Genomic DNA, 17187 nt, shown 5'->3' on the forward strand with positions numbered 1-17187 from the left:
ATCTACCGTCCTATTACCTGCCAAAACGATTGTATTAAGCTTCAAGAAGACATAGAAGCAGCTATTAAATGGGAACACGACTGGCTCATGTCATTCCACCCTGACAAATGTAACATCTTAAGAGTCTCAACAAAGAAAAAACAAATACACTTCTATTACAACATGCACGGTCATATCCTAGAACAAGTACAATCAGCTAAATATCTAGGCATTACAATCTCTTCAGATCTCAAATGGAACAAACATATACAACAATCAGCAGCAAAAGCAAATCAATCTTTATCTTTTGTCAGACGCAATCTAAAAATTAGTGAAAGAAAGAGCATATCAAACTATAGTAAGACCGAAACTCGAATACTGTTGTACCGTTTGGGACCCATACACATCAGAAAATATATACAGACTGGAACAAGTGCAAAGAAGAGCTGCACGATATACATGCAACAGATTTCACAACACCAGCAGTGTATCTGATATGCTTCAAAATCTGAAATGGCAAACTCTACAAGAACGAAGGCTTAAAACCAGATTACAAATGTTCCACAAAGTAATAAATAACGAAATTGCTATACCATCACAAGATATTCTGATAAAAAGCCAGCCCAAAACAAGATCTACTCATCAATTAACATTCAGACAGCTCCAATGCAATAAAGACAGTTTTAAATTCTCATTCTTCAGCCAAACAATCAAAGACTGGAATAAACTACCACCTGAAATTTCAAACAAAACTTCTACAGACAACTTTAAGGATGCACTTACCCATGAAGTACTCCTTAAAACCTTTTCTCACTTAAACTAAATGTACCTATTGTTTTTATCTTAATTTAAAAAAAAAAAATAGAATAAAAAATGTAAAAATTAAAAGTTCAATAAAAATTGTAAAGCTTAAAAATAAAGAAAAATTGAAATAAATTTTAAAAAGCAACCTCAATCAGGCATGCGCCAGAAAGTAATCTTCAAAATGTTGATGGTTTTCTGTAACTAAAGAAGAAGAAGAAGAAGAAGACTTAACTCAACACTGGTTAATTTTATTGTGTTTGTTTTTACACATACGTTATATGACCTTTAAAGCGAAAGCATATTTAGTTGAAAACAAAAAAAACCAATATGAACTTTGTTGTGGCCTAATGATTCCATGATACGAATGAGTTATCTCCCCTGATATTTGATATCCATCAGAGGTGGCAGTAGCAGTTTCCGCCGGCTACCGAGCACTCGTCAAGAAAGAGGAGAGTAGAAATAAAAACTGCAAACATGGATCCACAGACTTTTCTTGACATTGCTACAACAGTAACAAAACTGAAGATGTATCCATATTTCGATATAGCCCATTTTATGTTGATGTGCATGGCGGTGAGAGACGATATCCCACAAGGAACTCCAGGTTGGCATTCGACACTCATGATACTCGCGATCTTTTTAATTATAAACCTATAACTCAAGTAAAGTTCTAACTAGACCGATGAATTGTTTGAATTTCAACGCTCATTCTAAATATATATAGGTTAATATTTTTGATGCTGTGTCCATCCAATCAACATCATTTCTGGGTGATCCTGATTCTAAGGTCAAAACACACTTGTTTCTATAAGTATCAAATTATTTCAATTGCCCTATAATGCATACATTTGCTTTTAATGAATTCTGCTATTTTCTATTTTTTTTTTGCAATATATAGATAGAAAGCAGTGTCCATTCAAAACAGGAGATCTCGAACAATTTGTTTGCACTCATTTTTTCACTTATTTTGTACTTGTCAGACATCCGTACCTGTATACACTAAGAGATACAAGTAAACAGTTTTCTACATTTTAGTGTGCCTTACTACAATGTATGATCAACGATCTTTCAGAGTCCAGATAATCCACCATTTTCAACATTCAATACAATCTAGTTTCATTAATTTATCAGCAAGTCGCTGACATCTTGAAATATTTCGACCAATCAACGTTGATTTCCGATAACTATGAATAACAGTTTAGGTTAAAATTAGATACCATATGTCATTTGTACAGAAGGTAGACAGTGCTTTCCCTTGAAATTGAAGTAGAAGGCTCAATTAAAAAAGGCGGCTGTACAGTAACATGTAACATGGCTTTCCACGAAGCCGGACGCCCACCAAGCTGTAAGCTTGGAGCCTTACGGCAGGGGGAAGGGGCCCCCAGAAGCTCTGGCATAAATAGAGCAAAATCCTGCATTCTCGCAATCTCCTGGCACCTAATTTCATCTTTCAAATGACCATTTTTTATGTATGAAATTAAAGAAAGAAAAAAAAAAATCTCAAAGAATTTAAGAAATTTCATTTTTTTTTTTATGTTATAGTTTTTTATTTTTATTACCTAATGCTTAAAATTCATTTAAAGGAGTTTTATTTATATAATAATTCGGTTTGTTAGAAATCTTGATCAATTTATTTTGCATAGCTAAGTGCATTTGTAAACAATTGACCCCCCTTTTCTCTCTAAAGACTGTTACGCGTATTTAAATCATATAATTATTTCTCAAGCATTGACAGAAAATTGATATATCCTCTGATTTTCTCTTTTTTTGTAAACTGTTCAATAAGTCGGATACACAAATTATTTGGAAATGTTATTTAAATATTTGAGGTCGAGTCAACAATATTCTACTTTCGTTTTTGAATTTGATTCTCTGAACACCTGCACTTGGGTTTTGAAAATTAACTTCAAAAGATACTGTTTTCAAGATTCTGAACAATATGAGCTACTAAACTTTCTTTAATTTGACTGATATTATTCCATAACATAAGATTGTCATCCTATCTGATTGTCTTCACGTTTTAAAAGCCAACGAGTTAATGACCATCAGAACGTTTCTATTGTTATCGTTCAATGACCACCGTAACGTCTCTCTTGTTATCTTTGAAAAGAAACGATGCATTCTGACTTTAAATAGACAACCAATCAATCCCCTGAATTCATGTGAACTATATTTAGCACAAGGTAAACACTTTACTTTTTATCCTTGTTTATCGTGACCGCAACTTGGCGACAATACGTCTCTCGGCTGCCTGTAAACATTTGAAAAAGCTATTTTTTTCTTTTTGAATTTATATTTTTGTCAGTGAAGTAACCGCACTTGAACTTCAACTTGAAGCCACCGTAAACGGCGGATTTCCACCGGCTACCGTCTTCAATGGAAAGCCCTGGGTAGAAGATCCTAGTTACTGGAAATCAACGTTGATTGGTTGAAATATTTGAAGATGTCAAGCTTCCCGAGATTGAAAGTAGAATGCATTGTATGTTAAAAAAAGTGAATTATCTGGACTCAGAAAGGTCGGTGATCATAGTAAGGCACAGGAACAACAAATTTATTGAAAAAGCATTAACCATGATCATGATGATTAATGTTAAGAACAATATAATAATCAGGTTTTGAAGTATTGGATGTGTCAAGAGTTGGCAGCATCTGCCCTTTGCTAGTCTTGTATGTTAGTTAATATTATTCTTATAGTTGATTTGGAGTTAAGTATGACATCCATTTTCACTAAACTAGTTCTATTTGACTTATTCTACATTTCCAAATCTCAATTTCATGTAATTCAATTTATACCTGCTCATATATTAAAAGCACCCTTGTACTTGTAAAGAAATGAATTTAAAGAAAAATCTAAGAATAAAAACTTATGATAAAAACTGTAAACTTGATTGTGTCAATAGGTAGAATTTTTGGTCATAATTTAGAAATAGAAAATAATGGACAATATAAAATACCTAGAAAGGATAGAATATGTAAACAGTGTCTCTTGTAGGTCAACGAAAACACCTATTCCTTGATTGTAAAATTAACAAAACAACTTTGAGATAATCTATATGAAAATTATTTACCTTCTCTGACATAATAATGTCTCTTACCCAAAAACAAAAAGTAAAAGAAATGCTTAACCTCTAAAACATGGATCATGTTTAAGATATCATATGACAATAAAAATATTATCAAATTTTGCTGTAATGAATATTTCTAATATTTATATGTTATTTAATTGAGAAATAATTAACTGCCTAAATTTTATTTAGCGTAAGTCCTAAAGACAATCTTAAACATATATGTTAAACAATGTTGAATGCAGATCAGTCTATCTACAATAATAAACAATTTTGATTTAAGAAAATTAATTAGTGAAACACATTTTCATTAGAAAAGGCAGGCATTGCAAATGTGTGCAATTATATTTGAAAATGATACTTAATATAAAAAATAACTTAAATTGATTAAAAACTATTTAAAAGGTATAATATTAAAACTAATAGTCATGAGACAATTATTTTTTTTGAGCTGTTTGTTCATCTAGTTTTATTATTTCATTTTATTTTTGAATTTCTTGTCATAAACCTAGTTATTAAATTTGACAAACACATACATGTATATTTTACCTGAGACACATGACCTGTAAGTTATATAATTTTAACACTTCAATGCATTCAAGATTTCCCTTTATCCTTGACTAGTTTTGATTAATACCTTGTGTATTAAAAAAGCAACAGGGACATATAGGGCCACCATGGTGAACATATTTTTTATGGCCACCATTAATAAGATAAAGTCACAGGTAGTACTGTAGTTCCAGTCAAACTTCAACCTAGATGACCCCTTATTACAGGACTTACATGTACCTATTGCAAATATAGTTAATTCATTCTTGACCTGATCATGTGTGAACCATTTTAAACTGGGCATTAGGCAAATGACAATAAACCTTGTTTTTTTCTCACATCAATGTAATTTTAAGATTAAATTTAGAATAGTCCTATTTTGTATATTTTAGGTTCTCCAATATTTTCACGTAAACATCCATTATCGCTATGGTTATCCAGTATGTTACTATGTTTTGGTGGAGGTATTATTGCCAACATGCTACTAGGGGAACCATTGATAGTACCTTTAAAAGACCACAGAGCTATTCTTACAGCTTCAGCTGTATGGTAAGTCTGTATAATCATTTTCTGTGTAACTTGTTAGAATGTATATGACAGAAGATCATGTAAGATGTCCTTTAAATAGGTACTACAATGGTATAGTTAATATTAAGTTTGCTACTGACACCCTATTGGTCCATATAGGCCATGAGGCCGAATTAACTTACACTCTATGAATCTTAGGGGGTCATCAGTAGTCAACTGTATAACATGTAAAAAATTAATTGAAAAGAATGGGAGGGTATCTACTCAGTACTGTATGACACATTACATACAACATGTACAAATTGCCTATGTGGTCTCATGTTAGCCTATTTGCCTAGAGTGTGGGAGGTCATTGGTTTGAACCCCAGTTGAGAATCACCAAAGACTTTAAAATTGGTATTTGATGTTTCTGCTAAGCATGCAACACATCCAGTCAGATCAAAGACTGGTCTCATTGGAGTCAAAATGATGTGCCTGTATAGAGTGACTGTGAACTGTTACCTTGTGGAGTAGCATGTTTTAAAATTATCCAGCTTGGCATGTCCATCTAGTACACACCAAAAACAAACCATTTTTCACATTCAAAAACATGTGCCAATAACTTAACTAACTTGTGGTAGAAATATCTATTATTATAACTAATTCAGGAGACATTATCAAAACTGTAGATTCAACAAAAGCAGATTGACAATAACAGCGAAACATTTAGGAAATATATTTTTATGCCCCACCTACGATAGTAGAGGGGCATTATGTTTTCTCGTCTGTGCGTCCGTTTGTCCCGCTTCAGGTTTAAGTTTTTAGTCAAGGTAGTTTTTGATGAAGTTGAAGTCCAATCGACTTCAAACTTAGTATACATGTTCCCTATAATATGATCTTTTTAATTTTAATGCCAAATTAGAGGGTTTACCCCAATTTCACGGTCCACTGAACATAGAAAATGATAATGCGAGTGGGGCATTTGTGTACTGGGGACACATTCTTGTTTTTTAATAAAGATTTTACTTGGAATTTGAGTTGATTTAGAAGAATTAGCATGTTCCAAAACTGCTTTCTGTGCCATTGCAGCCAATGACATTATCATATGGCAATGTTTGGTCAAGTGCCATTGCAGCCAATGACATTATCATATGGCAATGTTTGGTCAAGTGCCATTGCAGCCAATGACATTATCATATGGCAATGTTTGGTCAAGTGCCAGAAGGGAATCAAATCAAATGTACATTAAATGAAAATGTAAAGCACTAAAAAAAAAGATCTTGGGCCATATTGTGAAGTTTTGAATTGTAACACTATTAAACAATATTTTAAGCATTTAAAACGTTTATTTTTTGTAGGTATTTAGTAAACTACTCTCCATTTGATATAGTGTATAAGGTAGCCAAGTTTCTTCCATTTAAACTGGTAATCTGTGGTCTAAAGGAAGTACAGCGTTCACACAAAGTGTACCATGCAGTTGTTCATACCATGAAGATATATCCAAATTCATATTTAGTTATAGTACTCATAGGAACCCTCAAAGGTAAAAGATATTATTTACATAAAATACTCATAGAAACAATCAAAGTTAAATATATCATTTACATAAAATACTCATAGAAACAGTCAAAGTTAAATATATCATTAACATAAAATACTCATAGAAACAGTCAAACGTAAAGATATAATGTACAAAAAATACTCAGGAACAGTCGAAGGTAACTATATAATGTACACAAAATACTCGTAGGAAAAGTCAAAGGTAAATATATTATTTACATAGAATATTATAGAAACAGTCAAAAGTGAAAATGTCATTGACATATATATATAAGTAGTACTCATAGGGATAGTCAAAAGATACAGATATCATTAACATAAAGTATTCATTGGGACAGTCACTGACTCAGTGTAAAGATATTACTGACATACATGTATTCCTGTAGAAATCTTATTTAAAATCGGAAATCCCATCCTAATATTTTTTGTGATGTTAATAGAGCCAGTAGTTGTAGATACTATCTCTGTAAACTCTTTGATCCTTTGAAAAGAAATTATACTTGAAGGTTTTCAGTAAGAAATAGTAGTAGATCTTTAAAAAAAAAATTGACACTAAGGCCACACCAATTTGATTCCTTGTTCGACGGACCCGCCCGCACCTATTTTTTCAAAACAGAATTTTTTTATTTTTTTTATATTCCCGCTTCCCGCATCCGGAAATGTAATCATGTCCATTTCCCACACCGTTTTTTTATAAATATTATAAAAAGATATCAACATTTGATTTAAAATCACAGTCTAACCTGTATATAACGATTTTAAACATAAAAGCACCTCACCACACTTTGTAAATATCTGTGAGAATATTTGTTTCAGCAAGAAACCTATTTATCCAAAGCGGGAGTGCTCCGATATAAATTTATAATACCTGTAAAGAACAAAAAATTGGTTTCTTTCCCCTTTACTTATATTCCCTTTAAAAAAATGTTCGTTGTTGGAATAAAGTACAAAGAACTTCTGAAGGATTTGCCTTCAACTGCAATTATATTGTATGCTGGCGAAACAAAACTATCCATAGCCGCTGCATGTTTATGCACCTGTCCTGATTGATTGAGGGGCCTGTCGTTCAGCAGTTATCGTTTGTTGATGTTGTTCATTGATATTTTCCCGTTTGGATATATACATAATATATAAATTAGATCGTTGGTTTTCCTGTTCGAATTGTGTACGCTAAAAATTTTGGGGTCTTTTATAGCCTGCTGTTTGGTCTGTATCAAAGCCCTGTGTAAAAGGCTGTACTTTGACCTGTGTTTGTTATTATCAGGTTGAGAACAACCCTCCCTCAGACAAGGGGTAATTTTACTGATGTAGAAAAGAAAATAGAAATACCAAGGATTTGTATAGTTCTTCTATACAAAACCTTTGAAAACTTGTAATTTTTTACATCATATTTTAAACAACTTTTTCTAAAAGAGGGGGGTCCACTTATTTTGAATTAAATTAAACTGTTAAAGTAAATGTGTTAACATGGTTAAAGTCAAGGAATATTACAAATTCTTGGATATGTTTTGACCATTTAATACCAGATAGATATATAGTTCTTTGAGAAAATATGAGCCCTTTTGTACAAACTAATATATAAATAACTTATATTGATCCCTCATAAAACATGTAAAAGGGATATTTATAACATTAAGGGGTTGTCCCCAAACTGATTATGACTTGGATGGAGAATTGTCTCATTGTCAGTCACACATACATAGACCAGATTTAATTACTTCTTGGTGAACAGGGAAAAAATACTTCCGAAATTAAAGAAATGTCAAAGTACAAGTGATAAATCAAGCTTTAATATTGTCAAAACCTACTATTTTATGTTTACAAAAAAAATTATAATCGCTCGCCTTTACCTTTCAAGCTTCGTCTCAAAAATTTGCATATTAAATATTTTTTTATTAAAATATTCAAATCGCTCGCTCGCCCCATATTTTGGAGTCCAAAAATCCGTAGATCAAGAAATTAAATTGGTGTGGCCTAATATTCTGTTTTTCTTATGTTTTGGCATTAAACTAGATCATTTGTTTTTCGAGGCTGTTTATGATGTCCTTACTTTAAATCTGTTGGATGTGTACTGATTAATATTTAAGACTAGGAGAACATGATTTATTTTCACCATAGATATGTGTTGCATTTTAAAACAACATTGTATGCAGCACATAGAAGGCCACACCATAGTAACCAGGTGAACTGTCATGGAGTAAACTTTCCTTTATGATACAAGTTCCAAAGGGATGAAATATTCTGGAATTTTTATTTCATTGAATAAAATTATTAAAGTATTTTATTTCAAGAAGGATTAAAGGGTATAGAGTAGTTGTTGCAATAGGAACAGATATTATTGCATTGCTTAATTTATTACAAATTTACCATTGGAACTTCTGTTAAGAGGAACAAATATACCTCATCAGAGCAAGACTTTGATAATTCTGTTACAGATTTAACAGTTACTCATTTGTATATATTGATGAGGATCATAATAAGATAGTCTATATGTTGATGTATTTCAGGTGCTGGTAGTGGATTTATGAAGAATTTTGAACGGTTAATCAGAGGCTTTTGGATTCCTGGGTCCAATGAATTACTTCAACCGTCATTGTAAGTCAAAATCTTTGTTTTACATTATTAAAGCAAGTTTAAGAATGCATCTATCACAGTGACACATCATCTAAATCATTACATTGCAGATTCAGCTGATACACAATATATTCATATAAACCTGGGCATGTACTCATAGTGTTTGAAAAATATCTTAATTTAATGAAGTATTTATTATAGTGAAAACGGTTATTTTAAATGAGTTTATTGATGTGCATCTCCACTAACTCACTCACACAAACTGAGTAAAGACGCTCTATCTTAAGTTTGTGAGGGAAAGACCAAGTTAGTATATCAATAACTCACTCACACAAACTGAGTAAAGACGCTCTATCTTAAGTTTGTGAGGGAAAGACCAAGTTAGTATATCAATAACTCACTCACACAAACTGAGTAAAGACGCTCTATCTTAAGTTTGTGAGGGAAAGACCAAGTTAGTATATCAATAACTCACTCACACAAACTGAGTAAAGACGCTCTATCTTAAGTTTGTGAGGGAAAGACCAAGTTAGTATATCAATAACTCACTCACACAAACTGAGTAAAGACGCTTTATCTTAAGTTTGTGAGGGAAAGACCAAGTCAGTATATCAATAACTCACTCACACAAACTGAGTAAAGACGCTCTATCTTAAGTTTGTGAGGGAAAGACCAAGTTAGTATATCAATAACTCACTCACACAAACTGAGTAAAGACGCTCTATCTTAAGTTTGTGAGGGAAAGACCAAGTTAGTATATCAATAACTCACTCACACAAACTGAGTAAAGACGCTTTATCTTAAGTTTGTGAGGGAAAGACCAAGTTAGTATATCAATAATTTTGAAGATATAACCTTTATTACTTTTAATCCCAATAAAAAAGAAATATATTCAGTTTAAAAATTTCATCAACATTAACAGAACTATTTTGCCTAGTTTATGCAGTACTATGAACTCCTACCACATTGGTTCATGAAATGGATTTTTAAAAACATATTTAAACTTTTAGATTGCCCTCATGTCATCAAATAGAATATATATATAACATTGTAATTATATGATTATTTTCAGCACCACCAAAGCTGTAGCCGTGGCAGCCACTGTGTTCTTGCTGGAGAAACTTAATTACATCACTGCACCTCATCCTCTTGTTTATTTTGGAGTTGTCATTTTCTTCGTCTACTTCAAACTGTCTGCCATATTGTTAGGTATCCATGATCCATTTGCACCATTTGAGAATCTTTTCTGTGCCATATTTATGGGAGGAATGTGGGATGCCATGAGACGAGCTGTTACTAAGACGGAAACCAAGGAAGAAACTGATGTCACAACAAAGACAAAGGAAGACAAAAAGAATGACTAAGGACTTATAGAAAATGATTGTTTTTGCCAAACTAACCTGTAATTGCTTGATAGGCAAATATCTTCTGTTATAACATTCCTATTGAAACCACAATAACTGGATAAAAATAGTAAAAACATGTAAAAAAAAAGATTTAAAAAAAAAATACAAAACATGTTCAACATATAAAGAAAATGCTTGTAGCAATTTATCCAAAAACAAGAATAAAGTAATTGAAGGCAATAATACACAGAGTAGCATCATTAAAAGAAATATCTTTTAGTTTGATGTAGTTGAGTTTTAGAAAGTAAAACTTATTAGCATATGAGTACTCTGTTTTCTACGCACTAATTGTCTCTAGGGCTATTTTACTTTTTTTAATGTTTATAAATGTTCATGTACGACATTTCAGCCAATAGGAATCAACAGAAAGATTGTTCTATTGAGAGCTAGTATTTTCACTTAGTTTGGAACCCAGTAGTGGCCATTCCTTGTGTGAAATGTAAAACTTTTAGAATTGTTGTGATATTTGTTCAGTATGAGATTTATGAAAGGTTCATTGAAATGTAATCTAAATCATATTATATTATATCTGGAATTTTAGCAATATATTTCCAGATTTATTATTTTGCATACCTTTTGTGATCTATGTTTATTGTTACATAAACATAATGAAAATGGTATGACCCTAATCCTTTTTTTACACAATTTTTGGTATACTATTTATAGATGATATTAAACTAGGAGTATTTAACAATAGATGTAGTTATAATGTGAAATCAAATTTATATTTAGAAAAGATGTGATCAAATATAGAAGATTTTTTATTTGACAATCAGTTTTGATAGTTTATAGAGTAGACACATAACAATAAATCAAATTAAGTACTTTTAAAAAAACTTCAAATTTTACAAATAGAAAAAGACCATGCCTGTTTGGTTATTTTTTAACAGGTCAGTTAAATGACCTATTGTCTTGTATATTAGTTAAGCTTGACCGTGAAATATTGTTTGATTCCTACCTCATGTATAGCATTAATTCTAGGTATTAGATCTGTCTGTCTATGTATATTTACAGGTATTCTGACAAGGGGTTAGTTTTTCTTTATTATTTTTTGACAGAAAAGAAGCAATTATAAAGATCAGCATAGGCTATTGCTCTAAAACATTAGATGCAAGTGATTTATTATGGCAGTTATCAATGAAATGATACTAATCTAGTTCTATGGAACTATAGCAATCTTCTAGTCATGCATATATCAATTTTTAAACATTTTAACCACAAATGAAGAATTTAGGTGCTTATTATTAAACCATATATTCATTACTAATAACTATAAGATATTCCATCGTTGATACATTGATTATGCATTATGATTCAAGCTGTATTGATAGCAAATTAAATGTAAGTTGTAAAAGTATATTGTTGTCATTATATTGTTGAAATCAAATTTTAAGAGCATATTTTTTTTTCCATCTAATGCATGTTGTGTGAAAATATTTGTATGTTTGCTTTGTTACATTATTTTATTAAATACACTTGTTAAAGTCGGATGAAGAATATAAAAAAATTGCTTCATGTTAAATGGTGTGTATGTTTTGAATAGAAATAACATTATTTTCATTATATTCATCCTTAACAAAGAATAAGTTAATAAAATAATTAGAGATTCATAAGAGATGGCATAAGGTGAAGCATCCCTAATTCTTTTGGAAATTAATGAAACGTGTGCCATGCTTTGACTTCCTTATATAGAAATTTCTTCTTAAATTTTCTGATTATTTTACAGATTGGCAAATTATTGTATGGTCATTGCACATACATCTATTCGGTAACCACATTGTATTTTACTTAAATTTCTGTCTTGATTTAACTATAGTTTCTATCCTGATTTAACTTAACTTTTTGTCCTAATTTAAATTAGTTTTTGTCCTGATTTAACTTTAGTTAGAATAATTTTTTTTTGCTTTTAAGTGTTATGTCAAGAAGATCTAGTCATTTTGCAGATTTTAAATGTTGAATAGAATTGTTTAAAATGTATTGCTAGATAGGATGTGTAAACTTGTGAGTGTTGTGATTGACATTGTTGTTGTACTATTCACAGAAACAAACCCGGTAGTTGTCATTTCCACCATGATCATCAAACCCACGCCAACTTATGTTGTAAACTTGTTTTACATCAACTAACCCCTAATTTTTTTTTATCATAATTCTTTTACTTAAGGAATGACTGTAATATTTTTTCTGTCTATGAAGAAATAACATAAAAAATTTGGTGCACACTGAATAACGTGCATAGCACAGTGTGCACCACATTTTTTATGTTATTTCGAATAGACAGAAAAATATTACTGTCATTTTTTATAATTTACTTCTAAATTCTATTTTAAACCGTAGAAAACCATGAAAAATCGTTGATGACGTCACAGTCACATGACTAAATTATGTCTATCGGCTGATAACAAAATAACGTCAGCCAATCAGAAGACTTGTTACATCCAAAGTTAAATTATTTTTATTTATTGTTTGAAGGCTGTTTTGAAAATCTTATAAAATCCTTATTTTTTTTCTTCTTAGTTTTTTATAAAAGGAAAAGGTGCCAATGTATGATAAAATCTAGAGAGATTCATTTCCAGTCGAATTTCAATTGCTTATATCTCTAAAAAGGACACTGAGCTATCATTTCTTTCTGTTTAGTATGTTATTTATATTCTATCAATTTTTAGCAGTTTTTTAAAAAGCTGGTTATTTTAGAACTGAGTAGCGAACATCTTAAAAAAACACAAGTGTCAAAATTTGTATGCATGTTGTGATTAAAATGTAACCAATTGCTTTTAATGACTTCATTTGTAAATAAGGGTAAAAAGTGTTTCAAATTATTTATTGTAATGTCCTATGTAATTTAATTGTCTCAAGAAAAAAAATTGCTTTGGTGCTGGTTTGATGTTTAAGATGCGGCTTCTTTAAAATTACTTAATCCAGATTGTATTTCTGTGAAAGACATATATACGTGTCATAACCTTTTGAAAAGGGAGATCTCCCCAGGCTTTTGTTATGTGGGAGCACATTGTTAAGCGCTAGAGAAATTATGTTATGTTATGCGCTAGAGAAGTTGTGTTTTGATTGTTGTAGAGTTATTTATAATACAATTAATGTAAACAGATAATAGATAAAAAATGTGTATTGTAATACATTAACTGTAATTAATTTTTAATCGTTTATACTTAATGTTTTGTAAAAATATTTTCTGTCATTTTTATGAACATGGTGTATCAGTTGTATATCCTTTTTCTTATAAATTATACATAAATAGCCATAAAAATATACTATTAAATGCAGCAATGTAATCTAAAAAACTGATGGTTGTGCTTTTATATAAATATATATCAAACTTACTTCTTTGTCTGCTGGAAGACTCTTTATAGATTTTACTGATCATTGTGATGATAATTTATGAAAATTCCTAATTGTCCAAGAAAAGTAAATAACATATGTGAGACATTATCTCTTAATAGATTACAATTAATTGGTCCTGATTATTTGACATGTAAAGGAATAAATCACTTGCATGACCCCATGAACAGTGTAACCATATATAACCTGATGACAGTATTTGTTATGGTCTCACTGTATTTTAGATTTATAGACAGAATTGGTCAAATATTAAAATAATCTTGATCACCTTTACCGATCTAAAACAGACTGTTAATTAAACTTACATATAAGTAACAAACATGTATTGATGCACAAGTAAGTTGGAATTTCTTTTTCTGACATTTCATTTCTGAAAGTATGAAATGTCTCTCTGTTTGTGACAGAAATTACAAATTCTCCTTTTATAAATTTCAAATAATGAAAATAGTTGTACCATACCTTGTGTAATAAGTCGATGTTATGGTAGCTATATTCAGTACTATTGATACTCATAGAACAGAAACTTTTATTGGGCATGAAGAAGATAATTTTTACAATATACAAAATAGTCCTAAAATCAATCTGCTACTGAAGCAGTGCTTCATTAACAATTCCAAAAACAAAATTTTGCATTACTGTACATTGATATCTGTTCATAAGATGTATTGACCCTGTACTTATAATTTGTTTTAAACAACACTGACTGTTTGAAGTAGATTTATCCTTGCTGTTTTTAAATCTAAAATTAGTGGCGTATTTTTGATGTATTAAGTTTACTATTCTATGATCTAATTGTGTTGATTTTATTTGTCCATTCCTGTCCAAAATAAAATACATGGATAGTTTTAGTGTTTGTTTTCTTTTTTGTTGTTGACTACATTTGTACATCTATTACCTCTATTTTGAGCTGACAGCTTCTCAGTAAAGCTGGATAGTTTATAGTTATTATAGTATTTTATACCTAATGCCTACCTAAATTCTATTAAGAAATCAGTTTGAATATATCACCTGTCAGACAGCCATATTTAAACCTTACAATATTTAGACAAGTAGACCTCCAATGATTTTCCTTACAAACAAATTTAAATTATAAACAGTCACTTAGTCAGTACATCTTTGTTGTCAGATTTTGGATTGACTCAAGAATACACAACTTCAGGAAAAACAGCTTTATATCACCTGTTTAAATTGCCAGGATCTTTACAATCTATATTATCACATATTGATAGATTGTTTAGTGCCTAATTTCCAAGACAAACATACATGTATGAACTAAATGAGCTGCTGGTATTAAGATTGAGACATCAAACTTATATAATAAAAAAGAACAAAAGATATAGAGTCAGCAACAGGCAGTATTTAACAATAGACTGGGTCTATACAATATATTGTCTAAAAGAGTGATGGAAAGTTGTGAATAAATAAAATGGGGACTAAAACTTTTAAAGGTTTTGCCATAATTATAGAAAATAAGATGTGGTAAGTTTGACAATGATAAAACTCTTCATAAGAGACCAAATGACACAGAAATTAACAACTTGTAATTAAGTTTATTCAGGAAAAAAATGTTATTGTCATACAAATGTGCTGATATTCAACGTATTAGCACATTCTGTGCATCCTTATTCTAAATTTTATCTACTTGTTTTTTACTTACTCTTAAATGATACATGCTTAGCAGGGAAGCTCAGTGGGCTCTAAATCATCTTCACTAGGAGTGCATCATAACCCTTGGCTAGCGAAGATGGCTTTAAATAGGACATTGCTCAACCTTCAACCTAATGCACTCTAGTGCTCTCGGTCATAAAACTTTATTCAGTACTTGGAGTACAAAATAAGTGCTTGAAACACAAAATCCAGTATTTTGATTGGTTGATACTTGAGTCTGAGTACAAAAATCTTACTCGAAAGTTTTATGACCGCAAGGCCAGGTGAGTACCAGTAGGCTTCTACAAGAACATATTTATTTCAACAGATGAAAAAAAATCTTTAATAAAAATATTCAAGCTTTTACTCTTATTGAAAAGAATCCATGTTGAAGAACATAATTAGATGTAAACTGAAGCGCAGATGTATGAATTAGGGGAAAACAATATACAAGTCGTTATTAATAAAGGAACATCATACCCTGGCTTAAAGTTCTACCTACCAAAGCAGAGGTAAAATGGTCGTTTCAATAAAACAAGAAAACAACACACAACAACCAAAAAAGAACTGTAAAGAATCTGTAAAGTTTCATCATATCAGTTATTAAAGATGGACAGGCCCAGAGTCGTAACAAGTTTTCAATATTAAGATAATCAAGAGATGACCTTTTTTTTAATTTTTTTTTATATTTTTTAAAACCATTATTCTCTTTTCTTTATATTTAACCACCCATCATTATCTTCTTATTTTTTTTAATTGTTTCTCCATTTTTCTGTACACGAACCCCAATCATTATTTACTCTGTAAACCCCATCTAGACCCTCACATACAATTAGCGGAAATAATCACTTGTCTATTCCGAATTTGACTCCAAATTTAAAAATAAGAAAGGTGTTCCGGTTTTGAAAAAAAGAAATTGTGACGAAGAATTTTCAAACAAATGAAAAACACTGTTAATGATTGAGCATTTAAGGTATGTGGTTGAATAACATATTCCAAGTTCTAAGCGTTAATTGCAATGAGAGCCCTAATAGAAAGGAAAATAAAAAAGGACAAAAATACGTACAGGTGCTTGTTATATCCCAGAGGAACCAGTAATGACGCAGCTAACGTTGTATTTGTCTCTGCATTTAATCAACCATTTAAAAGAATTAGAAAAACGGAATGGAATAAAAGATTGATTACTTGTTAATATATTTCAATCATTAAACAGTAGATATTTGAAACATTAAAAGCAATAAAAATCATGTTTGCTAACATTACAAACGGAATGTCAAAAAATGATGGGTACCAGTAATGACGCACTGTAAACAAACCAGTAAAAAACACTTGCTCGTACCTAATAATCGAAAAATTGCTTCAATCTGGATTCTTTATAGTTAACACTGTTCAACAAATTCTATTTTATTTACAAATTTTGAAATTTTCATACACTTTAATGATCATAGGGAAAGTAGAACAAAATTTTTAATGATTTTTTTTTTCTTTCAATTTTATTATAGAATTGTACAAAATTTATGAAACTGATATATATATTCTATATATTTGAAAATAAAAAGTAATTGCATTTATAAAACACTAATGACAACAATACATTTATCAATGTTTACCTCATACATTAAATGAAAAAAAATCGATAAACCATAGAAAATCATATAAGCGACGATCATTTGTTCTACTGTGATTCCCGCTTAAATGTAAAACCATATCACATGACAGTCATGTGATTTCAAAAACACAAAATG

The 17187-nt window shown here is 30.6% G+C and overlaps 2 protein-coding genes across 4 annotated transcripts in view; both read left to right on the forward strand.

The window, feature by feature from the left end:
* Positions 1-1167: 1167 nt before the first annotated feature.
* On the forward strand, positions 1168-14643 carry LOC139504527 (trimeric intracellular cation channel type 1B.1-like). 3 transcript variants are annotated; one of them, XR_011659252.1, is made up of 6 exons: positions 1169-1387; positions 4790-4946; positions 6263-6447; positions 8972-9059; positions 10111-12704; positions 12886-14643. XR_011659252.1 is itself a non-coding variant. In XM_071294635.1 (5 exons), exons 1-5 carry the CDS (start codon positions 1258-1260, stop codon positions 10400-10402), a joined length of 852 nt encoding a protein of 283 aa, XP_071150736.1. In that variant the 5' UTR covers positions 1168-1257; the 3' UTR covers positions 10403-14643. The 3 variants fall into 3 exon arrangements, 1 of the variants encoding a protein (XP_071150736.1); XR_011659257.1 differs by having other exon boundaries at positions 1176-1387; positions 10111-12627; positions 12866-14643; XM_071294635.1 differs by having other exon boundaries at positions 1168-1387; positions 10111-14643.
* A 1657-nt stretch (positions 14644-16300) lies between these two features.
* The window catches only part of LOC139504545 (protein O-linked-mannose beta-1,2-N-acetylglucosaminyltransferase 1-like), a 40719-nt gene continuing 39832 nt past the window's right edge, over positions 16301-17187 (forward strand). Inside the window, exon 1 of the mRNA XM_071294644.1 lies at positions 16301-16415. The gene's annotated coding sequence lies outside the window, so the exon portion shown is untranslated. The remainder of the gene's footprint in view (positions 16416-17187) is intronic.

This window comes from Mytilus edulis, chromosome 1 (assembly GCF_963676685.1).
Source record: "Mytilus edulis chromosome 1, xbMytEdul2.2, whole genome shotgun sequence".
Classification (NCBI taxonomy): Eukaryota; Metazoa; Mollusca; class Bivalvia; order Mytilida; family Mytilidae; genus Mytilus; species Mytilus edulis.